Here is a 27,330-nt window from a genome sequence, read left to right as displayed (position 1 = left end):
TTTTCTTCTAAATAGGCAGCATGAACTTATACTTCCTTTTTCTTTAATCTTTAGTTTTTATAATTTAAGCTATGTCCACCCTGGCCAAAGCACAATCATACAAGACACCTCAGATAATTTCAATGCTACCATTGCAAAGTTTAGTGATTTTTACTTAAACAAACAAACAAAATCAAACCACTGCCAAAAAAGGAGGCAAGTAAAACTGATTTTCCAATCATTTGAAAAGCATAGTGCTTATTTGTCCAATACAGACTCAAACTTAAATTAAATGCTATCATTATAATCTCCAAACTTCTGCAATAAAATTAACATTTATATATATATATATATACACACACATATATATATATATATACACACACATATATATATACACACACATATATATATATATATGGGTTTTGTTTATAGAACTGTATTTTGCAATCAACAAGAGAAAGTTATTTTTTAAAGAACAATATATTTGGTTACAGTTCCACATGTTGGTAGTAGAGACAAAGCCACATGATGTTAAATCTGGCTCTAAGTTACCTAAGGTATAAAATTTTGATCAAAATTATGATACTCTGATCTTAAAAATTCAACCCATGTGAGATTACTTTTTAGAGTAAATGTGCTGTTGAGTAATCATTTCAATAACCTTCTCTTTGTATGACTATCTGCAAATTGACCCTTTTCTTTAATCAATGTGACTCACCAGCATTTCAAACTGACCTCTTTACTTCTATGTTACCATTTTTATACCCAGGGATTTCTGAGGCAGCATAAGTTTGACTTCATTAAAAACAGTAAATACTTTAACCTTTCAGTGACAGTTTTTAAATCTGTAAACTCAAGAATCACATTATTGAGCTCAGCAACTAGAAAAACATTGAGATTTTGGCATTTCTAACCAGAATCTCTTTGTGCTTTTTAAATTAAGCTGCTTTTGAATCGTTTTGGTATTTATCAGCCATCGTATTTCCCTTATAATAATAAAAGAATATACTTAAGGTAATTTTTAAGGTTAAATGTTCTGGGGGCTTATCAATACTTAAAAACAGAAACAAAAACAAATACTTTTTTCCGTCAGCATTTGGAATAGTAGAAATTATTTCTGGTCCCTCCTTAGATCAACCAACACTACTTTTCATCACGTATAACACTGAATTTTACAGACATCCCTGAAAAGTTTTTGATAAGTAAACGAGTGAATCACAGTGGAGTCTCCATCAGTTAACAGTGTAGATCCAGTAACAAAACAAAACAAAACAAAAATTACACTGAATGTTAAAAGAAAATCTTCAAGCTAAAAAAAAGAAAAGAAAACCCTCCTTAGAATTAAAACCGAGTGTGTGTTGTCACTGATTCTGTGCTCGTGTCTCCAATTGATTAGACTCCTTCTCTGGGTTATAAGACATGTTCGATGAAATCTCCACACCAAGTTTCCAGGACACTTGAGTGAAGAGGCTATGCTACTGTAGCATCTAAGGGAACAGAGTGGCACCGTTTTCTTCCCTAACAGACACCACATCCAAAGATGAGCATGCGTGTCCCTCCACTGTGCTCACCAGCATGTATCAGGAGACAAAACTTGCTGGGCAAACTGATGACAGCTGATCCTCCCACCCCACCCCCCAGCATCAACAGGAGGTTCCCAGCAGTTTGTCATTATGTGCACTGGCCTTTCACTCTTTCAGTCAGAAAAGTTGTGGTTACTTTAAAAAGGGGGTGGGGGGGTGGAGAAATGAAAAAACCAAGAGTCTAAAGGCACAAAGTCGCATAGCTGCTCTAGTTGGAGTTTGTAAACAGAGAATAAGTTGAATTTAGGTAATCCCAATCTGTGAGAGTAAAAAGGCATCCGCAGCAGGCTTTTATCCAGCCAGCTTCTTTGAGACCCTTCATGGGTTTTGAGGTCTACAAAGTATGCACTAAAATACCCATACTTCAAAAAGCAATAAGGCAAATAGTATAATCATTATTCCAAAAGTTACAATGGTAGTGTAGGCATACATAGTATAATTTAGTTACAATGTGTGGTACTGTTTCTATTATATAACCATATTAACTGCTTCTTTCCTACATAATTATATATTCAGCCGAGTTTCAGTTGAACACAAAACCATCCTTGTACCACTGCTGACAGTTGGCAATAGCTCTTTGATAGCAGTTTTTATTCTGCTGTAGAAATTATCCTTGAACTGAAAAAAAGTCCATAATCCAACCTCCAGTCATTAAACACTATCATATTTGTGAAGAGCCTCTTCCAACTTCTGCGTCACTTTTTGGAAAAATATTATTTGTTGTTGTAAGAAATGCTGCATCTGTGATTTAAAGTCTCTTACTCGAATTTGATGGAAGTGGTGAATTTCTGCCAAAGTGGCAAAAGAAATAGTGTTACAGCGATCCTGAATGCCATCAGCCTTTTGGATCTCCATCTTCCCTTCTTCCACGTGTCGCCTACTCTCCTTTACTTTGGTAAGAGCTCCTGTAGTTAAGACAAAAATTAATTAAAAAATATGTATGTATCCCAGTGGTTCAGCTACATAGTAAACAGAATGCTGGGCATTATAAATACTTGCCTGAACTATTTTAAAGTCCTTTGGCGTTTAAAGGGTTGGCCATAATCACTTATTAAAAAAGAAGAAATCTGGTAAAGTTCCTGAAAACACCTCCATTGCTGCAACTTCAGTTATCAAAACCAGCTTTTGCCATTGACCAAGTAGCTATAGCATGTTTCATCTCTTGCAGGCAGAGAAACTATAAATGACAGATATCAAACTCCAAGGAATTGTCCCTAAAAAGACAAACTAAGCAACTTTGCAGTTTTAACATTCTTAAGAGAAAAGGTGTGACACCATTATATATGCATATATTAAGAGAGACATTTATAAAGGGGAGAATACTGCATGCATGCCTGGTTTTGACTCCACATTCTATCAGGAGACCCGTACCTGCAGCATAATGGCCCTGTGAAGTAAAAATTTGCCTCCTTTTCTTTCTTTTCTTTTTTTTTTTTTTGGCCATGTGGCATGTGGGATCTTAGTTCTCCAACCAGGGATCAAACCTGTGCTCTGAGCTTCATTAGAAGCTCAGAGTCCTAACCACTGGACCGCCAGGGAAGTCCCTCGCCTCCTTTTCTTTAGGAGCTGTAAAGATCAGTGAGTTTTGAGTCTGCCCTAGTGATGATCTGGGAATGAAGCCAGAAGGTGTCATAGCCTCCAGTCAAGAAATGTCTCACCAGAGGGTGTGTGCAAGGAGGAGGGAAAAGCACGGTCTCTGTGGCAGGTGCCACATGAGGGCAGACCCTCCCCTAGAAGCATAGTCATATGAAAACACAAAAGGTTGAGGATGCTTAGGGGGTAGGAAAAATAAAGACTATTCATGGGTTCGTAAAAATGATAAAGCTCAGATCACTTGAGCACAGCCAGCTCAAGAATTCAGAATACCTGACTCCACCTGGCACCCATTCTACTAAACCATGATGAAAGAGAGAAACGTCTAGGACACCTGGCTTGGAGGTCTGCGGACATGGTGATGCTACAGGGGGGGAAAGGTAGCCTGTTTAGAAGGCAGTGGGAAAGCTGAGCAACTTTGTTGTGGAAATGTTCAGTTTTAGCTGATGGTGAAATACACAGGGGAAAAGCCCTATATCTAAATTTCTTCAAATCTACAAAATAATATAGAGTAAACCTAGTATTAAATACAGCGCCTTTCAGAGCCTAAACAGCGTCTTTTTTTTTGGCACAGCTCAAAGACCCGAGAAATTAAAACCCACCGACAACAAATGTTATAGCTACGTATGTATGTATGTATATTTTCATTTATTTATTCTAAAGAAGATCTTTACCTGAAAAGCAGGTGAGTCCTGGAGTAGAGAAAATGCCCTGCTTCCCCTGTGACCACACAGCGGAGATGCCGTTCGTGTTAGCAGAGCTACAGGAAGACCCCTGACCCATTCCCCTAAGAAGCCATCGCCCTGAAAATACAGCGCTCTTAACATTTTCCCCATGGCGGACGGGACTCGGGAAGCAGTGAAACCTGCCTGCTTGTGGTCTCAATACTAAACAGAGAAAGGGTGCTCCCCCTCAGAGAGAGAAAATAATTTTTTGTAGCAAACTTATGTTCATTATATTTGTACAAGTGTCCTGTCCCGGTTTATATGTAAAAATTGAAATTGAAGAGACCAGGAAAGTATGAGACAGAAAACTAAAAAAGAAAAGAAAAATATTTCAAAAAGATGGCTGAGAATATGAAATTTATGTTTCAAATGGTTGAGGGTGAGAACAAGAAGTCAAGAGAGCCAAGTCTCAGGAGATCTGACTGTTCATGTGATTCGGGGCCGAGGTGCGGGGCCCACCGTGCGAACACAGAGGACAGGCGCCGGCGCCCTGCTCCCGCAGACCCCCGGGCAGCTGTGCAGCAGCTGTGCAGCAGCTGTGGCCTGTCCTGCGAATATGCTGCAGGTATTACTTGTTCTAGTCACTAGAGTCCAGCACAGAGGAGCTCAGAAACCTGGCCCTGAGCTGTGCCAATGTCAATGAACCTGCAGCTTGTCAGACTCCAGATGAGATCGCCATATTCTCAGAAATGACATTCTATTACACAGAACTGCAGACTGCAGACGTGCATCCATGAAACCAACTTACAAATGAACAAGACTGAAGTTTTCACAACCTGAATCACATCGGCATACATTTTCAAAACTCCTGGACACGGTACGAGTATTAAATCTCTGCAAGGTCTGAAGGCCTTTTGGCATTTGACACCTTTAAGCTTTCTGAGTGTACATACTAAAGGAGCCGAGAATTTAAGACTCACTTTTCTCCCAACTATAAGTTTATTTACTAAATAACACAGAGCCCCAAACAGTTGGGCTCTGGGGCTAGAATCTCAGCTTTACCAACATTTATGGAGGGTCTAGTGTAGAGCACAGAGCTGGCACACGGAGAAACTCACAAGAAATGTCCAAGTCCCCACCCTCCGGAAGCTCTCGAGGAAATCACCTTGCAAAGCACACTGAGGACAGGCACACAACCATGACATGAAGTGAAACAGGACCACAAAGCACAGAATTCTGCATAGGAGCTGAATATGGCTTTCTCCAAGATAACGTGATCGTGTCACAAGGGAAAATGCTCGGAGGGCCTGCTACGTGCCAGGCAGTGCTGTGGACAAAGGGGGGAGGAAGGGCGAGAGGCAGGGAACAGGCGTAGATAACAGTAAATGGTAGCAGCCAAAAATAGTCACAATATAGGCGAGGCACTTTCCGTGTACCAACTCTCACCCTGCTGCTACTTTGCAACAGACATTGCTACTATTTTATGACAAGGGAACTGAGAAAGCCACCCAACCTCTTCGAGCCTCAAAGTCAGCGGTAACCCAGTAAGAGGCAGAGGAGATGGGATCTGAGTGTACAATGACTTCAAAGCAAACACTACAAATATTCAGAAAAGAAACTGGAGCCTGAATAGGCAAAAAAGCAAGGTGGGCGCTGGTGAGCAGGGTGCAGGGGATAAGGGCTGGGCCACTGAGGATCAGCTATCCCCTCTCCTCCCCTTGACCCCAGGTCTCCCCACCCCCTGCCCCAGAGCTGGGGCTCCCGCACTGCCCTTCTCCCTTCCCACCTTCCTTGCAGGTCCCGGACTTTTATTCTGACATGCAAGTCAGAAGACCTTGTGAGTATGTAAAATAAACCATATAGGTTTTGAAAATTTCCCTCTGGAATCTTACGAACCTCATTCAATTCACTAATTGTACCTGCAAAGCCTTTTAATATTTATAAGATGTCTGATTTTAATATTTATAAGATGTCTGATTTTCTTATCTTTGTAGCATATGATTAGGATGCCACAAAACATCGAAAAAGCAGTACATATTTCATTATTTTGAAAATGTAAGCTCAGACCTACATGGGGGAGGGGGGCCTCTCTTCCCCTGCCTCTCTCCCCCCCCGACTTAGATCTTACTGGAAAGTTATATAAATTAAGAACTACCACCAAAAATAGTAACATACAACCCCTGGATGGGCTTTGCCTTTGTTTGCTCTAGTGCAGTTGGACATCCCAGCAAAAAATTATTTTGCAAACTAGGAAGGACAGAAAAAAATACTGAGGAGAGTAAGCACCCAAAGGCCAATTTTACTTGGAATTTTGGGTTAACGCACTTAATGCAATTCAAATCCATTAGCATAATGCATCAGGATTGCAAGTAGCAAGGAAATAGGAGGAGATATAAGATATGTTTTTTAAGAAGAGACATACTTCCTATCTTAGGGACTATTTTTTGATGTGACAAGATTTACATGCCTGAAACCATTAAAAAGCTATACAAGGCAGCATATGTATCAAACAGCATTCTATGAATGTACAAACTCTGGTAGAAGAGTGAGTGCTAGGTGTAATCAAAGAAGATCACGTCTCCACAAAACGGGACCCACGAATTTAGAGCAAGTTTTAAAATAACAACAGCAACAACCTCTTTTAACTAAAATGTAGCTAAACTGATTTTCCCCCAGATCCACCTTCAGAACAAAAATGATTAACAATAAAACAGGCTGATAGCAGTATACTTTTTGTGGGGGGGGGGGGGGCTGCACTGGGTCTTTGTTGCTGCGCGCGGGCTTTCTCTAGTTGTGGCGAGCAGGGGCTACTCTTCATTGCGGTGCGCGGTCTTCTCATTGCGGTGGCTTCTCTTGTTGCGGGGCACGGGCTCTAGGCGCGCGGGCTCAGTAGTTGTGGTGCGTGGGCTCTAGAGCGCAGGCTCAGTAGTTGTGGCACACGGGCTTAGTTGCTCCGTGGCATGTAAGATCTTCCTAGACCAGGGCTCGAACCCGTGTCCCCTGCATTGGCAGGCAGATTCCTAACCACTGCACCACCAGGGAAGTCCCAGCAATATACTTTTTGAAAAATCATAAGAGTTCCTGAGTTGAGACAGCAGTCCAGTTCTTCTCTAAGCAGCTGGCTGTTAAAGTTCAGGATGACAACCCCAAAGACCTTCAACGCCAAACCCCCCAAAAAGGAAGTTATCTTTTGTAAAATATTATTCAAAGTTTAAAAAATTATTTCCTTTAAGAAGAAAACCATTTTGCTTTTAAATATTCACCTTACAATCCTCTGGTTAGTTCTTCCTATACATTTTAACACTATACATTAACACTTCCTATACATTAAACACTAAGGGTTTAGTGTGTTTGCTTTCTTATGAGAAAGATAAAGTCAAGTCCTTCAGTAAAGCTAATTATGGAAGTTAATTAACTGGTTTACTGTCTGAGAGTGAACAGGAAAAAAAAAAAAGTGACATCCTTTAAACAGCTCAAGCTATCCATCTGAACAAACAGCATGGGTGTTTAAACACTTGGGGATTGACAAACAGAACTATTGGGTTGGGCAAAAAGTTCACTCGGGTTTTCAGTAACATCTTAAGAAAAAACCCAAACGAACTTTTTGGCCAATCCAGTACTTTCTGGAGTTTCCCTGAAGCTTCCCTCTTACCCCCCTTCTACCCACTGCATCTCTAAATTCTGGGTTCTCTCAAGATCAAAGTGGGTACATACTTTTCCAATAGAAATTATATTACAAACATTGGTTTAGATGTAAGAAAAATAGTTTAAGTAATAGAACTAGCACTTGGGTTTTGTCACAAATGGCGTATTCTCGCAGTTTGCCGATTCTCAAACTGGGAATTATCTGTACACACTTCTACGCTTCACATATTTTCATACTTAAAATATTAAGTATCACAAGGAAGGCAGAGATAGCCACATTTTCAATCAGGTTTAGCTTCTAAGGAGTGAGAGTTGGAGAAAGAAAACTACTGGAGCAGAGTTAGATCACTACAGACTTGCTACTTCTAAGATAGCTTAAAAAATTAATTTGTAGCTTAAGAAACAACTGCAGAGGTACAATATAACCAGCTGTAGAGTTGTAACAAAGCATTACAGCATATTTTTAAGTACTCTCTCAGCCGTACTGCATTTTTTACCAAACCCAAGAGGAGTGTAAATAAAAGCTAAAACCATGGCCCAGAATCTAAAGAGCAGAGGGAACACACATTTTTATCATGCAATTGATAAAAAAACAGGCAAGGGTTTTCAAAACCTGTACTTTTTATGTGGCTAATTTAGAAGGTATCTATCCCCTGCCAGGTCTCTCCTCTCATAAACATCACATTGCTATCTTGCTTTCATAACAGAAAAGGAAAAACAAAGAATTAAGGGAGAGAAATGATAAAATAAAGCCTAAGAGGAAAAGTAGTTGCTGTTGTATTAAACAGAAGTCCCCAAAACACTCATGGGTAGGGCAGTGATTTTAAAATGAAAGAAAATTAGTGTCAAACACATAGCTAGTGGGAAGCAGCCACACAGCACAGGGAGATCAGCTTGGTGCTCTGTGACCACCTAGAGGGGTGGGATAGGGAGGGTGGGAGGGACATACAAGAGGGAGGGGATATGGGGATATACGTATATGTATGGTTGATTCACTTTGTTACACAGCAGAAACTAACACACCATTGTAAAGCAGTTATACTCCAATAAAGATGTTTAAAAAAATGAAAGAAAATTAAAAATAGGAGAGATCAGAGGGAAACACATTTTAGAATGGGAACCTAAGTACATAACTGTAAAACTGTCTCTCAGGCTAAAAGACAGACATTATATGGAATAATATATGGGCAAAATAAGATTTTACTATGAAAAGAAAATGGTGGAGGCAAGTATTAAATTCTGACATTAAATAAGAAGGGGCTGACAACACAAAGCAGTATTATATTCTTCATTTAAAAAAAAATAACAAGACAAAATAACAAGAAGGTAACAAATGAAAAACGGTTCAGCCTCCCCAAGTTACACAACTGAAAATAAACTCTTAAAGTGTATTTGAAGTACAGGAAAAAGTATTAATGAAAGTGGGGCAATATATTTCCACCACACCCAGGACTTTGCTTCCAAACAGGCAAAAGCAACCCAGCTCCCGTTCAGGACACCGGGCTGAGCTGGACACATTTCAGGTGTTTCTTCCTCAGAGGGTGGCTGAAAGGAACACAGAGACAGCCCCTCCTAAAAAGGCTTACAAGCTGAGAGGGAACCCTCAGCTGAGCACTCAATCTAATTATTAAATCAGTTGGACAAATTATTTAAATTTCTCCACAGGATAGAAGGTTCACCCAGGAACTGATCACCCTAAGCCTTTATTCCAAAGGGTGGAGAAGGAACCCTGAGGACTTCATTCTCATCCATCACTCTGTCCTGGCAAGGCACCCACTGGGGAAGCCGGGAGAGCTGATTCCTCAGTGAGAAGGGCAGAGTTGGGTCCCAGATTTTCTTTTTAATGCACAATAGGGGTTTTAGATGAGTTTTTGGTACAGTTTTCTCAGTCTCTCTAACAACAGGCTAAGTGACTTGTCCAAAGTCCCACAGCTAATTCCTGGCAAAGAACCCACCCTTCCTACCTGCCTGCCAGCCCTGCCACTTCCCACTCAACATACCAGGCAGGGCCTCTGCTCCACTCTGCTGAAAAGGGTCCTTCCTTTTCCATGTTTGGAGAGGTAAAAGGAAAACTAAACCAGTATTTCAACTTTGCTTTAGGACCTGCTATTAACAAAATCTCCCAGACTCCTTTGGCATTCTTAGCTGACTCTGTACATGCAAAATTCCTAACAGGTTCATCTGTATACTTATCGCAATTGCCCAGTCTCAGAGAAAGGCACTTTGCCTGCTTCACCATCACCAAACCCAGCAGAACTCATGTCCTAAATTCACTCCCAGCCCTCTCCTACCATCCGCTTGGTATCTTACAGTGTGAGCACAGTTTTAAAGCATGCTCAGGCTGGAATGAGCATCCTGCCTCATAATCCGCATGCACTCAATTTCAGAGGAATATTACACGTTGGTGGTGAACATAAAAACATAAAGAAATCAATCATATGACAAAGTTCATTAATATTATAACCTTAAAAGGCTCAAACTCAAACAAACTCATTTTATAGATTAATTACAATCCAGGAAGTCAGCACCATTTTTTCTTTCTTTTTTTTTTAAATTTATTGATTGATCGATTGATTGATTGATTGGCTGCGTTGGGTCTTCACTGCTGCGCAGAGGCTTTCACTACTTGCAGCGAGCGGGCGCTACTCTTCATTGTGGCGTGCGGGCTTCTCATTGCAGTGGCCTCTCTTGTGGAGCACGGACTTCAGGCGCGCAGGCTTCAGTAGTTGTGGTGCACGGACTTAGTTGCTCTGCGGCATGTGGGATCTTCCCAGACCAGGGCTCGAACCCACGTCCCCTGCATTGGCAGGCGGATTCTTAACCACTGCGCCACCAGGGAAGTCCCAGCACCATTTTCAAAAGCATCATGTTATTTACACAGCATGCCATTAAATTACGTACATCAGTAAAACTGTTTAGGAAGCATTTTATTGCCATTTTGGTTTTTCTACAATGAGAGCAGTGAAGCTCTGGTGTCATGTAGTCAATTAGCACATTTTAAGAACCCACTACCAGCTGAACTAAAGCACATTAGCAAATACAGTCACACTACATTAAACTCTGCTGTATCGTTTGCTTCTGATTTGCAGAGAGAAAGCACTTTCCTGGCAACTTCTGACCCAGCAAAACTAGACAGGGGCAAAAAACCACTGCAGTGCCTCAGGCATTTTAACCAGGGAGGCCCTAAATTCAGCTGAAGAAGTTGTCCAGCTTCCTTCCAGTTTCCCTGGTTAAGGCCTCTCCTCCACCTCCCTCAGGCCCCCCAGGGCTTGCTGGCTGCTCCAAACGCTCCCAACCCACCAGTTTCTGCACCTGAACTTTGCCTTCCTTTCTTCAACCAAATCTCTTATTCTCAGTATGCTTTGTCCCCCCTCAGACCAATTATACAAAAGGCCCAGTCACTAAGCAACAGGGATCCAAAAGCTACATTTTCTCCCTTTAAAAAAAAAAAAAAAAAAAGCAAGCATTTTATTTAATTTTGAAATCATGACTGTGCCAGAAACATTAACTAGATTTTCTGTCTTCCCAGGGCCCTGCCCCAGAAAACCCAGACTTTGGTGTGAGGGACAGAACAGGAGACGGGCTGAAGGGCACAGGGACAGCTGCGCAGAAGTTGCCTGAGACTGGACTAGACCTGTTTTTCTTCATTCCCTCGTATGCGTAAAATGTTGAAAGAGAATGCTAATTTGGTCAATGTGGCCTACTTTGCTCTTATCCTCTCATCACTGGTACCCACCCCTCTGGGTCCCTGCTAACTCCCCATTAACTCTTTCCCCTCCCCTTTCCTTCCTCCTTTTGGTCTCCACCCACCCACTTGTTGATTCCTCCTTCCCCTCTCTGCTCCAATATTTACTTTTTGATTTTTTTTTTTTTTTTTTGAGTAAAACGGCTCAAAAAACAAAGGCTGGCATTACGTAACAGAGACAGGACGGCCGTCCATCCAGGCAAAACAGTCCCACGTGAGCACCTGCTCTATGCAAAAGCTGTGGTCTGCACCTCGCGGGGTCTCGTTTTCTTCTCTCAGAGGTGGCCAGGAAACTTAGACAAGGTAAGCAACTTTATGAGGTGTCAGCTGCACATGAACCTGGGCTGCCCAACTTCCCAGCCCAAGCAGTTCCCTGTACCTGCCCGATGGGGGCTGCCTCCTCCCTGAGATCTCAAAGCCCCATGGACCAGCCCCGGTACACAGCACGCCACACCAAGTCCTCCAGAAGCCTCATCTCAGGGATAAGCAACCCCTGACCTGCCTCCAGGCCCTCAAAATTCTATTCCTGAATCACATCCTACTAAGTGGGCTCCAGATTTGGACCACATTAGTAAACTCTGGAGGGCACGAATAGTACTACTGAACTCAAGACAGTGACAGCAATTTTTTGAAGGGATTAAGTGTCCTTAGAGCCAAGAACTATCAAAATGCAAAGATATAATTAATTTAAGATTCACTTTCAATTCACAAAGAGAACTTCTGAGTCATTTTAAAAGGAGGGAAGAGGCTCTCGGGACAAGGATCATAAATTGCAAAAAGCAATAACAACAAAAACCTGGTTGCTTGATAATGAAAAAATTAATCATTTAAAGAACTCAAGCCTCTAGGCTTGGTTTGGTCCTGAAGGTACAAGAAGAAGTCGTTTGTTCTAGGTAAAAGCCTTATTATATCCTAATTAAGCAGCCCTTACAGCTTCATTCAGCAATCACCACAAGTGTAAGGGCAGAAGGACATTTCGTATGAATGAAAGCATTCACTTGAGTGCACCGCATCTTAAAACATTTGATTACTTTTACTCACTATGTACATACATTCACACAGCTCACCTTGTTCCAAAAATGAAGAGGGAAATCACATGATTGTATCTCTTGTGGCTCATTTGGTAAAACAGGCTGTTCATCGTAGGAAATTTTACATATAATAAACGTTCTTATGTTTCAGCTGATACTGAATATTAAATCTGTGATAAAGATACTAGGGTGATAGATTCAAGAGAATTCTGCAAAACAGTGTCTTTATTTCAGCAGCGTCTGGATACAATGGTGAAAATGTTGATTTGCCCATGGCCAAGCAAACATAGATAAAGACTTTAAAATCTGAGAATAAGAAAAGCATGTATCATTTTTTTTCTTAAAGGTTTTATACCCAGAAAATCATAATAATATAAAGTAGAAAGAATATCCTTGATAATCATGAACATACAATAAAACTTGAAAAAACAACTGATGTTGTAAAACAGAATCCATATAATGGTTTAAATTCAGAGAATACAGTTGATGACTGAGGTCCATTGTTCACAGTTCCTAATTTCCTAATTCTTTTGTTTCCTGATATACATGCATGAATATTGGTCTGTACAAATAAAGCGGCATTAGATATGTTCGCAAGCTGCCAGCACTTTGAATTGAAATGGCCTTTGACATACAACAAAACATACATGTACCTAAGAGAAAAGTGAACATTGGAAACTACCTTTAACCAAAGGTAAACCTTAGTTTCTTTCTTTCCAGAAGATAAAGGGAGGCCCAAGCTAAAATAAATCTAATAGAAGCTGCTAAACAGATAGGCCCCTCTATATGGGGCAGGAAGAGAGTGAGGTGGCACCGGCCCTTTAGAATGGAAACCAGGGAGATGTGAGCTACCCGCCCAAAGCCAGGATCCTTGATTGCCACGACTGCTTCTGAGAGGGCTGCAGTTCGTACTACAGTTAGAGTAATATTTTCAAAGACTCTTTCCTTCAAGTATTCTTCTCAAATAATGTCTAGTTTTTAACTTTAGAACTGTAATTGTAAACCCTGGTGTTAACCAACTGCTATTTAAGCTATGGTGGTACCAGTGGTGAGCAGCTAGGCCAGCATTAATCGCTTTCCTTAGTGCCGTCTGCTGTGGCCCTTATGACTGGAACTTCACATGGCTTTATAATCACTAAGCTTTGGAGACAATTTCTACATCAGCGGCTGTAAACTTAGGAACACTCTTGACCCTGGGGTTTTCCTGCTTCCTGACACTGGCAGGGACCAGGTTTCCACTGGCTCTGAGTCTTTACTCTGGCCACATCTGGACTTCCTGAACTAGTTGTAAATAACCAGCTGAAGCCAAAACAAAGCAGCTAGAAATATATCATTTTAAGATAGACATGAAATACAACTCAAAAAGCATGGAAACTTATAGATTACCCATGTTGACATTTACTAGTTTTTAAAGAGGTCTCACTGCAGGCAATAGGTGGGCTTTTGTGAAAATCACAGATGTCAATATAACTAAGTATAATTTTAAAAAAACAGAAAATAGGATTTCTAAGACTCCCTTCAGCCCCATTCCTTCTCTTTCCCTCTAATCCTTCTCCTTTTCTTAACCTGCCTCTTTCTATTCCTGGTATCACTACTTTCTGTCACCCAGACGGAAAACTTCAAAGCCCGCCTCGAGCCTGGTCTACTAATAAGCCTCTGCCCGCCTGTACTCAGCCCCCAGGAGCAGCTTCTTGGGGACCAGGCTGCACTCACTGAGGGATGCCTGCAAGAGCTCACAGTTAGGTTTCTGTGGCTCACTTCCTGTCTGCCAAGTGGGGATAAAGAGAGAATATACCTCAAAATCTCCCATGAGGTTTAAATGGATATAATGCATAGAAAATGTGAAGCATCGTGCCTGGCACACAGGAAGCCCCCAAAGTATGTTCCCTACTTCTATCACAATTCCGATGTCACTCTTCAGTTTCAAACCTTTAGTGGCTGTTGACTGCCTACAGGATAAAACTCAATTTTCTAGCAGATGTACTACTTACTGTAGCATAAAGAGTACTGACCAAGGTCAAGGCAAAAAGTGAACTCAAATGCTGGCTCCTTATTAGCTGTGTGATCCTGGAACTCACTTTACGTCCCTGAGCCTCAGCTCCCACAGGTACCCAGCGGGGGAGTTAACAGCTGTGCTGGGTTCAATAGTATCTACCCCCCCACCCCGCTCCAACAAAATTCACATCCACTTGGAAACTGTGACTGTGATCTTATTTGGATCTATTAGTTTAGGTAAGGTTGTACTCCGTTAGGATGGTCCCTAAATCCAACGTGATTAGTTAGCATCCTTAAAAGAAAAGGAGACAAAGGGACACACAGGGAGAACGCCAGGTGAAGACGGAGAGAGACCGGAGCCAAGAACAGCAAGGAGTGCCGGCAACCACCAGAAGCTGGAGGGAGCCTCCCCTAGAGCCTTCGGAGGCAGTGTGGCCCTGCCGACACCTTCATTTTGGACTTCTAGACTCCAGAACTGTGTGTGAGAGAATAAATTTCTACTTTTTTTAAGCCACCCGGTTTGTGGTAACTTGTTTCAGCAGTCCTGGCAAACAAATACAACAGCTAATAGTTAATGCTTAAAGACATTTGCCATAGAAATGGCAAATGGTCCACCCAAAGAAACGGAGGCTGAGAGGAGCTGCTGGTGGGAACTCAGCCCCACGCAGCTGTGCGTCCAGGCGCACTACCACCCTGCTGCTATACCCACTCCTGAACAGAATGAGACACAATGGATGCGACTGCCCGCAATACCGCTGCTCACAAAGCAAACAGGCCAAACTGGCGGCCACAGCTACACATACACCAGCTACCTAACCTGCTGGACCTCCAAGTCAAGGGTCAGCAAACATTTTCTTTAAGGGTCAGATAGTAAATATTTGATGCTTTGCAAGACGAGGCAAAATCGAGGCCTATATAACCATTAAAAATGGAACCTTTAAAAAATGTAAAAAGCATCCTTCGCTCAAGTGCTATAAACAGACAGGCACCTGGGTGGGCTGGACCCGCAGGCTGTAGTCTGCAGACCCCTGCTCCATCTCCAAGCATCTCCACTGATGGCTCCACAGGCCCTAGTGTGCAGGTCATTTTACACTCCTTCCTGTCCCTTGCCCTACTCCTGTTGGCACACAGCCCCTGTGTCTCCTCCTCCCCACTCCCACAGACACTGCCTCAGTTTAGGACTGCAACGTGTCTTGCCTGAATCACTGCAAGAACTCCCCATATTGCCCCACCCTGAGCCACCCTTCACACCTGTCTCCAGGACCTGCGCATCTAAAGTGCCGGCCCGACCACATCAATACCCTTGTCTGATCTTCCATGATGCTCCCCCCATCAACTCCAGCAGCACATCAAAATCACGTGAGGACCTTTCTTAAGAACATCAATGTCTAGGCCACACATTCCTGACATTCAGATTCAACAGATCCAGGGTGGGGCCCATGTACAGCTAGCTGCAACCACCCAAGGCTGACTGTGCGAGGCACCCAGAATTTAATCCCTGATTTTTGTACATATGGTTCCCTCTGCCCAGAATGCCCTTCCCTGCTCTGCCTACCAGGCAAACTTCCAACTGCTTTTCAAAACTCTTCTTAGACTGAGACTGGGAGAAGCCACCCCGAACTCTCCCGTTCACTCTGCATAGTTAACCATGCCTGCCTCCTCTGTCCTACTTCACACCATGGCACGTGCCCACAACTGCATGAGTCACGCTGTACAGTGACAGCTAACTCACCCTGTCAGCCTCCCTCACTGACCTGAGCCCTGCGCTTGCAGCGTATCAGCTTTCATATGCTTATCAAAGCTAGCCTAAAGCATTCTCAAGATCAACCATGCACCTTCCATCAATGTTCCTCCAAAAGTCAAAATACAATTATCTTTCAAAGGGAAAACCAGTGCTACCACCCAAACCTCTAACACAAATAACAGCAACTCTCCATCCTCCTGACTCCCACGCACTCTTATTATACAGGCACTAAGTTAGATCTACCTCCTATTTCAATTTTCTGCACACACATCCTCCCTCCCTCATGGAACTGCATCTTCCCTGAGGGCAAGGACCTCCTGCTTAAGACGCTCAGTGCTGTGTGTATCCAAGACACTCAACAAGGTGAATGCACTCACTCTGGATCATATGCTTCGAATGAAGCAAAAGGGACCTTCAGTATTATCATGAAGGCTTACCGAAGAGGAAAGAAGTGTATGATATACAAGTTTAAACACCAGGAATCAATATAAAGTGAAACCCAAGGTACATAATATTAATTTTTCTGGCACATAAAGCATTTTCAAACTTCCTCCCCACCGTCTCAATGAATTATGGAAAGTCATTTCGTAGATACTTAAGTCTAAGACGTTTAAATCGCTCACATGTTAATGACTTCATCCATAAACCATAACCAGATCCTATCTTTATTTCCTGTACACTTTTAAACCCTGTTATCCATCATCATATAAATTGAAAAACAAAAACATTCTATGAATCACAGAAGAAATCTATTTTAAAATCAACCAGAAAATACTTACGGGAGTGACTACTTCATTAATTCAACAAGCATTCATTAAGTACTTACTACGCATGCACAAAACGGTGGAACTTCATACTAGAGGAACGTAAAAACTCTGATCCCCACACACTAACCAAGCAATGTATAGTCTCTGGCACACCAGTCAGCGTTCCATCAGCGATGGTGACTTGGAAAAGGGCTGGGATACTCCAAGGAAGAGAACTCGACCTGAGGCTTGACTGTGCACGTGTTGGGTGGGGGAGATGTGGAACAGAACACAGGAGCCTGTCAGTCTCCAAGCATTACACTCACGTCCTGACGGCCCATCCCCACCTCTGTGCCACTCACAGCCTTCCTCATCTCAGCTGACGGAAACTCCATTCTCAGTGTTGGTGAAGCCAAAAACCATTCACCCTTGATGACTCCTCTTCCTCTCAGGTGCCACATCTGATCCCTTAGGAAAACCTGCAGATTCTACCTCCAAAACATACCTGCAGTGGGACCCCTCCTCACTGTCTCATCATCTCTCACCTGGATTATTAGATTATTGGCTCCCTGCTCCTGCCTTTGGCCCCCTCCCACCTCCCCATCCTATTCTCAACACACCAACTGGACTAGGTCTCTTCCAAGGCCTATTGGTACATCATTCCTTCGCTCAAGACCTGCAATGGCTCCCTTCTCACTTGAGCTTTTACTCCAGATCCTGACAATGACCTCTAAAGCCCTGTAAGCCGAACCTTCCGGGACCTCATCTCCTACTCAGACCCTCTTAGCTCCAAGCACCTGGCCTCCTCCTGCCTGGCCAGCACACACCCATGCCAACGCCTTTGCTCTAGCTGTTATCTTCTGCCTGAGAAGCTCTGCCCCATACCTGCTTGGCTAATGCCCTCACCTCCTGCAGGCCTCGGCTGAAATCTCTCCTTCTCAGGGAGGCCTCAACGATCACCCTTTTCATTCTGCCCCATCCCCACTTGAACCGTTCCACTTTAATTTTTCCCCCTAACACATATCATCCTTTGACGTACATTATAATTACATTGTAATTACGTACTGTGTGTTTCCCCTTGTGGCTCCACCCTGCTAGAATGTAAACGCCACAAGGGCAGTGACCTTTGTTTTGACTACTGATGCAACCCTAGCATCTTTATAGTGCCTGACCTATGATGGGCACTTCAATATCTGTTAAGTAAAATCAGGTTTATCTTTCAGAGGATCCCATGAATAAATCGAATGATGTTAAGCTCCCCTCCGTAACCACTGTCTCCGACCCGCTAAATAACACATAAAATTTCTTTATCAGAAGAGAAAAGTCACATCACAGTAAGAGATGTAAAGTTCTAAGAAAAGGAGCAGAAATGACGTGGACTAAAACTCGTCCACACTGAAGTTTAACCAAGCTACAAATCCAAGACCAACAATGCAAGACTGGTTCTACTTCCGGAGAGGAGACAGCACTTAGAACTCAAAGTGAAGTACAGTCTGTAGGAGGGAAAAAGCCCGTCACACCTTCTCTCTCTCGTGGCCCTATTAATTACAACCTCACTGGGGTCGGAGGGAAGCTGCTCCGGCACCCAGCTCGCCTCGGCTTCGGAACACCTGGGAGCTCTCGCCCGCAGGCAAGAGGCCAGGTAGTCATCACTTTCACGTCCGCAGCACCTGGCAGGGCAAGCCCTGCATGCACGTTTGCTGATCCAAACTAAACACGCATGACTCTTCTTTCACGTCAACTGATAAAGGATTTTCACACTCCTAGATTGCACAGTCTCGTAAGCAAATAGAACGCTACTGAAACTAGCCTGAAACAATGTCGAAATGTTCATCATATACTTAGGAGTATTTTATTTTCAATGCAGGAACGATGCTATTAAAGTCAACCAACAGAACGATACCTAGGAAATCGTGAACCTCACATATACAGATGAGGGAACTGAAGCTCAGAAATGCCAGTGCTTGGTGTAGGCCACAAGTAATTTGGAGGAGGAGAGGGACTGGCGACAGCAAACTGGTGACCCCACTAACACTGACGTTTATTCCTCTGTTACCATTTCTTCTGGTGTGCAATAGAGAACAGCTGAGTTAAAATACAACGCTCAACTGCTATACCGATGCTCCCTTGGCGTTTCATCCTTTTGCCTGCAATTCTGGTGGTAAAAGGCCACCAGGAGGGATGATAAGATCCCTGGAACTGCCTTTTAAGGGACAGTACCTCCCATTTTAAAGGTACCATTTTACTTTGCAAAAATAAAGCATTTAAGTGAGCAGTTACTAAGAACCATAACATTTGATCCTCATGATAACCTTATGAGGAAGTGTTCCCACTTTGTCAATTCAAAACAAGGCTTACAGAGGTTAGAACAGCTTGCCCAAAGCTCCGCTCACATCACACACTGGTCGCCCAGATGCCAGGCTGGCCCACAGTGGTGAGACTGTGCCTGTGGGGCTCTAGAGCTGACTCAGCTCCCTGTCAGAACTGGGCCAGCCCCATCTCCTCTGTGTAGCCCTGAGGGCTCTCAGCAACCTGGCACACAGCTTCTCCGCCACTAGTCAAAAAACTCCATGAGGGGACTTCCTGGTGGTCCAGTGTTTAAGACTCCATGCTTCCACTGAAGGGGACACGGGTTTGATCCCTGGTCGGGGAACTAAGCTCCCACATGCTGCTTGGCGCGGCCAAGAAATAAAATTTAAAACAAACAAACAAACAAACAAAATTCATGAGGATCAGAGTCCTGTCTGTCCCTCCTGCAGACACGAATCGAGTCTCTGTAAACGCGGGATGACAGACAGTACAGGTCTTCCGGGCACTGTCTCTCTAAACAGATCTAAGCATTATTGTGCTGTGTGTGTGTGTGTGTGTGTGTGTGTGTGTGTGTGTGTGTGTGTGTGTGTGTGATCATCATAAATTGATGGCAAATCAAATCTAACTTGATATTACACTTTGGTTTTAAAACACTTTGAGAGACAATATAGCAGATTTTTATTCAGCCTGAAAAGAGGGAATGTAGTTTAAGAAAAATGTCATGTTTGTATCGGTTGTTTGGGTTCCACACAGTCTTTGGAAATCCAAAGATGACCAGACAGGAGCCTGTGAGGAGGATACTTCTGAATAAAGAGGAAAGTCCAGCTGAGTCCAAGAGTCCTCAGAAGACCATGGGTGGGAGTGTGGGTCCCCGCCTCCTTTGGGCTCTGTGGTGACCAGCCTAACAGACTGGGCTTCCCGGTGTGATTCTCACGAGGGCTTCGTGGCTCAAAAAAGAAGTCAGAGAAACCAATGACAGGGTGATGTGAGCAGTATCCCCATCTAGATCGTGACCAAGACTGTTGGTGGCCAGTCATGCTGACATTTTTTATTTTTTTTTTTGCGGTGCGCGGGCCTCTCACTGTTGTGGCCTCTCCCGTTGCGGAGCACAGGCTCCAGACGCGCAGGCTCAGCGGCCATGGCTCACGGGCCCAGCTGCTCCGCGGCATGTGGGATCTTCCCAGACCAGGGCACGAACCCGTGTCCCCTGCATCGGCAGGCAGACTCTCAACCACTGTGCCACCAGGGAAGCCCCATGCTGACATTTTAACCAAGGAATTCAGTCATCTATAACAAAAGCCCCAAAGGTAACCTCATCTTCACTAAGAAAATATAGTTGGACCAAAGATTAAGGCCTGGAACTGAAGTGTCCTTAAAAAGTAGCTGGGAGGGCTTCCCTGGTGGCGCAGTGGTTGAGAGCCCACCTGCCGATGCAGGGGACACGGGTTCATGCCCCGGTCCGGGAAGATCCCACATGCCGTGGAGTGGCTGGGCCCGTGAGCCATGGCCGCTGAGCCTGCACGTCTGGAGCCTGTGCTCCGCACGGGAGAGGCCACAACAGTGAGAGGCCCGCGTACCGCAAAAAAAAAAAAGGAGCTGGGGATGGAAGGACAGGAGAGGAGAAATGGGTGCAGTTAAGACGGGGCTAAAGCAAAAAAGATGAATGACCTCGGTTTCTAGCCGAGGTTTCAAAATAAGGATGAGCTTGTAAACAGCCCGCCTATTAGACCTTTTCTCTGTATTCCTGGCACCACCCTCTCAGGGCTATTTTTAGCTACAGGAGAAAGGGGAGCAGAGAGGGAAGGGCTCACGGTGGCCCAGCCTCACCTCGTGTGCCCTGCCGGGACTCCGGCTATCTTTAATTAATGTCTGAGGGACATAAGACCGACCCTCCCTGTGCTGAAAGGAAGCACAATGGTGAAATTCTACCCCACAAGACTGATAGGCCCACTACTGGTGTACCATTCCTGAGGTCCCGGGGCTGTTTTCTGTTCAAAAGAAGGCTCCATCTGGAACGTTTACAGAGGGCAGTGAAGTAGACCCTGCCTGCATGTTTAATTTACAAGTACAGAAAACAGCACTGCCTTGTTTATATATCTAGTTTTGCATCCTCACTTCACACACTAAGACTACATTTTACCAACCAATCACTTTTACATGATTTTATACCTTTTCTCTGGAATACAATTTCATAAATGCCTCCCTCTGGCTATCTAGTCCAGATTCATAAACAAAGATGAAACCAACATTTCTCATCATCTAACATTACAGCCTTTCCCTTTCGCAATATTCCCCAAGAGATAAGCCTAAAGCTTTTAAACCACCACAACTCACTGCCATTCAGATTAAGCTTCATTAAATATTAGAGGTTAATTGTATCTTTGGAAACAGAACTGAATATGCTAGGAAACTGATAGTGAAATATATTCTATGTACCACCCCAAACTCAGCAAGGCCGGCATTATAAAGACATACTGCAGGCAGGGGCGATAAAGAGGGAAAGGATAAAAGGCTGCCATTTCAAGAAAAGACAATCAAGACCACAGGGTTACAAAGCTCAGTGATAAGACCTGTGTAGACTGCTTAGTCAGCGAACAATGAACTGCCCATGAACAAAGAATTTAAGGGACTCCTGTGAAGACAAAGCAAAATATGAAGAAAATTCAAACAGGTTCTGAATTCCACCTACTGTACTTCAAACTACAGCAAACCGCCTTCTTCCCACACTCAACTCCATTAACAGAAATAGGTCTGTTTATTTAAGACTTCATCAGTTGATGAAAAAAATCAGAATTCTAACCATTCCCTTTTCGCTGAAGGAAACACAAGGCTCTTTTCACTTTTGCAGAAAGTACTTATACGAAAACCATTATTAAGTTTAAGCAATGGTTTCGGTACTAAGTAGAGTCAGAAAATCCCAGTCCACCACATTTGAGAGTATCTGAGTTTTCCACCCTCTTTCTGGAGCTGGTTCCTCACCAGCCTCAGATGTCCATCCTGAGACCAGTTGCATTTTCTTAATGGGACATGAAGGCAGGCTGCAAAGCAGGTGGACATCCTCACACTGCAGAAATATTACTCACTGGTTGAGTGCCTGGGAAGTTCTGTAGAGAGGGATCTAGCAGGACCTGTTTCCCCTCCCATTTTTTATCACCTAAGTCTATATGGAGAGGAGATGCCAGGCGATGACCAAGAAAAAAGCAAACTATCTGGAAAGTATGTGAAAAGATCATCAATTTGCCGGGCAAACTTATGACAGGACTGACAGTTAAACTATGGCCAACGGTCCAGCTCGACACTCTCCAATTAGAACCTGCAGTGGGGATGGAAATATTCCTCACCTCTGTTGTCCAATATGGTAGCCGCTAGCTATAAAACACTTGAAATATAGCTAGTGTGACTAAGGAACTGAACTTTATTTTAACTAACTTAAACAGTCCCACGTGGCTTGCAGACCCAGCATGGAACAGCACAGGTTCAGGACGCTAGGAAAGCTGGCTGATGGCAGCAGTCTCCTGGATAAGAAAAGGGCTCAGAGGAGCCTACTGTTCCTGTCCTTTCCCCCAGAATTAAGGGGGGAAAAAACTAATTAACTCTCCTTCTTAACTGCTTTAGTAATTAAAAAGCACTTTCTAATCATTTTCTGACTCAACTGAATGTGGGTCTCTTAATATATGATTAGAACATGTAAAATGTAAAAGTGGTGAAACTGTTTTTCTCTTACTATAAACAATGAAGACTTCAGACTTGAAATAACTATTTTGAATTTTTAAATTTCTCCCAAGTTGAAATATAAACTTTGGACCAAATACTTACAACAAAAGATTGTATACGCTGCTTAAAGATTTTCACTTTTTTTTTTTTTTTTTTGGCTCTCCTCTCAAAAGTCACAGTAAGGCCTCTGATATGATTACACTTTGAGGCCTTGGAGGAAAAAACAACTTGCAAACAAAATCCCCAAGTGCTCAGACTAAGAACGATTCATTCCAACAGCAACTGTGTACGGGGCTGTGGGGGGAGGTGTCTGAGCTGCTCTTTACAACCACGTGAACATCCAGAACATGTTCAAAAAGCTTTAGCCTGGCTAAAGCTCATCTGCATTCCTAAAAATGCCAGCACTAGCATCCTTGATAAACGCTGGCTGTAAACAAATGCTTTTAGCCTTATGTACTGCACACTATAGCTTTAAATGGCAGTACATTCTAAAGACACGTCATCTAGGGACACAGGTTCCCTGTACGTTACACACCAAGGATACCCCAGAAACAAACTACGTTGAACATCAACTGGTGTTCTTTTCCGAAGTTCCTAAAGGTTATGTTTAGTGCCCTTGAATTGTTTAAACAATGTAAAAATGGTACTGGTTTTAATGAAGGAAGTTTCTCAAATCCCAGCAGGAAACAATTTTAGTTCTAGAGTTAAAAAAATAAACTATGTATATGGTTTAACAGGCTACATATAAACTCAAAATAGACCTTAGAGCAAACATCACACCTTTTCTAAGAAATAATTTCAACGGCAGAGCACCTGACAAGACTGAGTGTGTGGTCTGATGACAGTAAAACCAGTGAATGGATGGATGAAACCCTGTAGTAGCCAGTCACCCATGTGTGGCTGCAGGAGTCTGTCCTGGCTCCACCCTTTCAACTACTTACCAACAATTTGCATAAACTTACAGAAACAGTTAAAAAGGCGGCCAGCACTGATGTAACACAATGGAATTTAAATGTAAGGTCCTGCATTAAAGGCTCAAAGAGCCAGTTGCACCAGCACCATCCAAAATGTCAAGGGTTCACAGCAATTTATGCAAAAAAGCATAAGGAATGTAGATGCAGCTTCAATGCAGGTCCAAAGCGATATGGCTGCTCAAATAGCTAATTCAGCCTTACACTGCACTTACAAAATGTAAATTGCCAAGAAAGTTACTGTTCTCTACTAAAACTAGTACTGCAGATGTTTGGGGTGCATTTTATCAGAGGCAAAGCCAAGATCAACGTGTCTGAAGGACCCCCCCTTTGGTAAGTTAGAAGACTGTCACATACTTGGAAGGGGAAGGACTGCTGCAGAGGGGAAGGAAGCTGCTGTCCCCAAAGGTCTGAAGGGCTGACATGTTGGTAAGGAACAGACTTATTTTGTGTGGTTCCAGGGAACAGAAAGAGAATCAAGAGAGGCAAGTTTTAGTTCAATACCAGGAAGAATAGGTCAAAGATCAGGGCTGTTGGTAAAGGGACTGGCCCACATGGCAGGGCAGTGAGCATCTCATTACTGAAGGCGAGACCTGGTGGCCCAAGGTTTCCACCACCTCAGGAAGGTAGTTAGGTGACTCCCTCTTCCCTCTCCACACTGAACAGAAGACATTCACAGGCAAGGCTGCCTCCCTAACTCCACCCCCTCCCCATTCTCCCTCACTCGAGGCATGCTATCAGAAGTTAGTGACTAATGTTAAGACAGGAATTACTAATTTATTTATTGCAGATTGTAAAAAAACAATCTGCAAACTTCAGTGCTTTAACAATAGTTGGGGACTCTAACAGCTACTAACAAAACAAGCTCTGACAGGCAGCTAGGCAGCTAACTCACTGGGATACCAGAAACACTGCTCTCAGACACAATACTCAGAGATTCTATACGTTCTACATAGCTTCCCTGCATCATTCTCCTAAATAATGTTCTTAATTTCAGTCTGTTAATAGACTCCAAACTCAAAATGACCGAACCTAAAGAGATTAATTTTCTTAAAACTTCCTGAAATTAGAGTGGGTCTTTTACCTCATCTCACAAAGGTTGCAAGCAAGAAGCCTGTGCAGACAATTCCTAAGCTGCCCCAGCCAGTACCTCAGAGAACTGACCCTAACGTCTACCAACGCAGTGACTGAGTGGTGTGCAGGGCGAAAGCAGAACTTACCTTTATTTGCAGATATCCATTCCCCCCCCTTATTTCCACACTTCCGGAAACCCACGACTAAGTGACACTACCAGTGTCCAAATGGATGCCTAACATGGTTTGGGTCCCCTTCTAATTCTACCCTAGACACAAGATTACAGATTCCAGAAGCTCATTGCCCGACTATTCAAACTCTAAAATGACAGCATTGTCATCAAAAGTACTCTCAGAAACTCCTCTGAAGAGTACCCGCGCCCTGTCCGCAAATATTTTAAGGAGGAAGCTACCGGCCCCCAATCCGCCCTATGCTCAGGGCACCGCTTGGCTGTCCACATCCCTGCTGTATTCCCGACCTGTGGGATATTAATCTGAAACAGACGATGGTAGTTCTGTCAAAGTCACCCTTTCAGCCTGAACAACACATTCCACACCACCTGCTCTAAAGGCCAGGCTTTACCTTTCTGAACGTGGATGATGTCGGGGAAGTTGGCCAGGTGCCCCTGATACAGCGCTAACAGGTCCATGACGGGGTCCAGGTCCTGCCTGGGCTGGTCGGCGAAGAGCTCGCCGATGGCGTCGTAGGCATCTCCGGTGAAGGCGATGGCCTGGTTCAGGCCGGCCGAGAAGGCCTGCTGGTCCAGCTCAAAGGCCTGGCTGAGGCCGCGGAAGGACTGGCCCACCTTCTGATACTCCTTCTTGAAGCCCGTCACCTGCTTGCGCGCGAATTCATTGGCCGTGTGGTTGAGCTGCAGCGCGCTGTCGTCCATCTTCTTGGTGAAGCACTTGAAGCCGTCGATCTTGCTCTCCACCTCCTGCAGGTCGAGGGCGGCGGCGGGGGGTGTGCTCAGGGTCAGGAAGAAGTTGGCGCCCACCATCTCATCCTTCTCGGCCTTCCTCTTGCCCTGTTTCCAGGCCTTCTCGTCGGTGCTGCTGGGGCAGGTCAGGAAGTGCTGGAAGACGTCGCACTGCGCCAGCACCGGGTGGCTGGCCATGTGGTTCATCCACCAGATCAGGCCCTTCCTGCGCTTGGAGATGAAGTCCTCCTCGAAGCGGCCGGTGGCCTGCTTCTCGGGCAGGTGGGGCACCGAGATGACGGGGAACTTCTCGGCTAGGCGCGCATACAGCCAGTCAAAGTGCTTGTAGCGCCGGTGCACTGGCACCTGCGTGTGCGTGGGCACCAGCTTGTAGGAGATGTAGCTCTTCATGCCCTTGAACTTGGTCTGCTTGGTGGGGTCGTCGATGGTGCACTGGAAGGGGTAGGGGTTCTCCTGCCACTCGGGGCCGTAGGGCCCCAGCACCACGCACAGCTTGTCCCCGTCCTTCACGAAGCCCGACGCCTCGCCCAGCACGAAGGCCTCCCCGCCCGACTTGACGAAGGTGGAGAAGCGATTGAGGTTGCGGCTCACGGTGGCCGAGCTCTTGGCCCCCGACGGGTGGTGCTGCGGGGGCGCCGAGCCGCCGCGGGAGCCCAGCGACAAGTCGGTGCGTGTGGACAGACGGTAGCGGCCCGCAGCGCCGACGCCCCCCGACGACGAGCCGTCGAGGTCCGGGTACGCGCCGCTGCCCAGCACGCCCGGCTCGTCAGCCACCGTGGAGCTGTCGTCCCACTCGTCGTCCCAGTCATCGTCGCTGCCCTGGCTGGCCTGGTAGCCGCCGCCGTAGAGCTGCTGCGGCGACGGCTGCAGGGCACCCCCGCCATACGAGAAGCCAGCGCCCGGCGGCTGGAAGGTGCTCGGCGGCGGCGCCTGCTGCGGTTGCAGCAGCGGCTGGAAGGCGTCGGGCGGCGGCTTGAAGGAGGCGGGCGGCGCGGCGGGCAGGGGCTCGAAACCGCCGGGTGGCACGTTGGCGTAGCGAGCCGGGGCGCCCGGGCCGCCGTCGCCCGCCGGGCCGGGCTCGGGGGCTCGGATCACCTGCACGTACGAGGCCGGGAAGAGGCCGCGGTCCCCGCGGCTGTTGATCCCCTCGAGCCAGCCCTCGATGTCCTGCTCGCTGCACAGGCTCAGCACCTCGTGCTCCCGCAGCGAGATCTCGCCCGGGTTCTCCGACCTGAAGTCGTACAGCGCCCGGGCGCGCAGCGCCATGGTCCCGGCGCCCCGGAGGGCTGCCCCCGACTCCTGGCGCCCCGAGCCTGCTGCCGGCCCGAGGGGGCCGCGGTGGTGCCCGCGCCCTGGCGCGCGGAGAGAAGCCCCGAAGGCGGCGCACACTCCTGTGCCCCTGCCCGCCGGTCGCACCCTCCGCGCCCTCCGCGCCGCTCGGCTTGTAGCGCTGACTGCCGCGCTGGGCGGCCGCCGCGGCCGGTTGGGGGCGGGGCCCGCGGCCTCCCACGTCCCCAGCTACGCTAATCCACGGCCGAGAGCCGCGCGCCAGGCGAGAGCAAGCGATGGCCGAGCCGCCGCGCCCGCCCCCG

The 27,330-nt window shown here is 45.3% G+C and overlaps 1 protein-coding gene across 1 annotated transcript; it reads right to left on the bottom strand.

Moving 5' to 3' along the window:
* On the bottom strand, positions 1–27,154 carry SNX18 (sorting nexin 18). Its single transcript, XM_079916611.1, has 2 exons — positions 25,381–27,154; positions 1–2,470 (listed from the first exon to the last, which is right to left on the bottom strand). The coding sequence occupies exons 1-2, from the start codon at positions 27,002–27,004 to the stop codon at positions 2,217–2,219; spliced, it is 1,878 nt and encodes a 625-aa protein (XP_079772737.1). The 5' UTR covers positions 27,005–27,154; the 3' UTR covers positions 1–2,216.
* Between the last annotated feature and the right edge of the window lie 176 nt (positions 27,155–27,330).

This window comes from Stenella coeruleoalba, assembly GCF_951394435.1.
Source record: "Stenella coeruleoalba genome assembly, chromosome: 3".
Taxonomy (NCBI): Eukaryota; Metazoa; Chordata; class Mammalia; order Artiodactyla; family Delphinidae; genus Stenella; species Stenella coeruleoalba.
Note: the sequence above shows the minus strand (reverse complement) of the source record. Positions and strands in the feature narration are given on the sequence as shown.

Bases quoted from the DNA above. Each gene is read 5' to 3' on its own strand.
- SNX18 (XM_079916611.1), bottom strand. From the start codon at position 27,004: ATGGCGCTGCGCGCCCGGGCGCTGTACGACTTCAGGTCGGAGAACCCG. The intron at 2,471-25,380 runs GTAAAGCCTGGC...TCTTAACTACAG, and splicing joins CATCATCCACGTTCAGAAAG to GAGCTCTTACCAAAGTAAAG.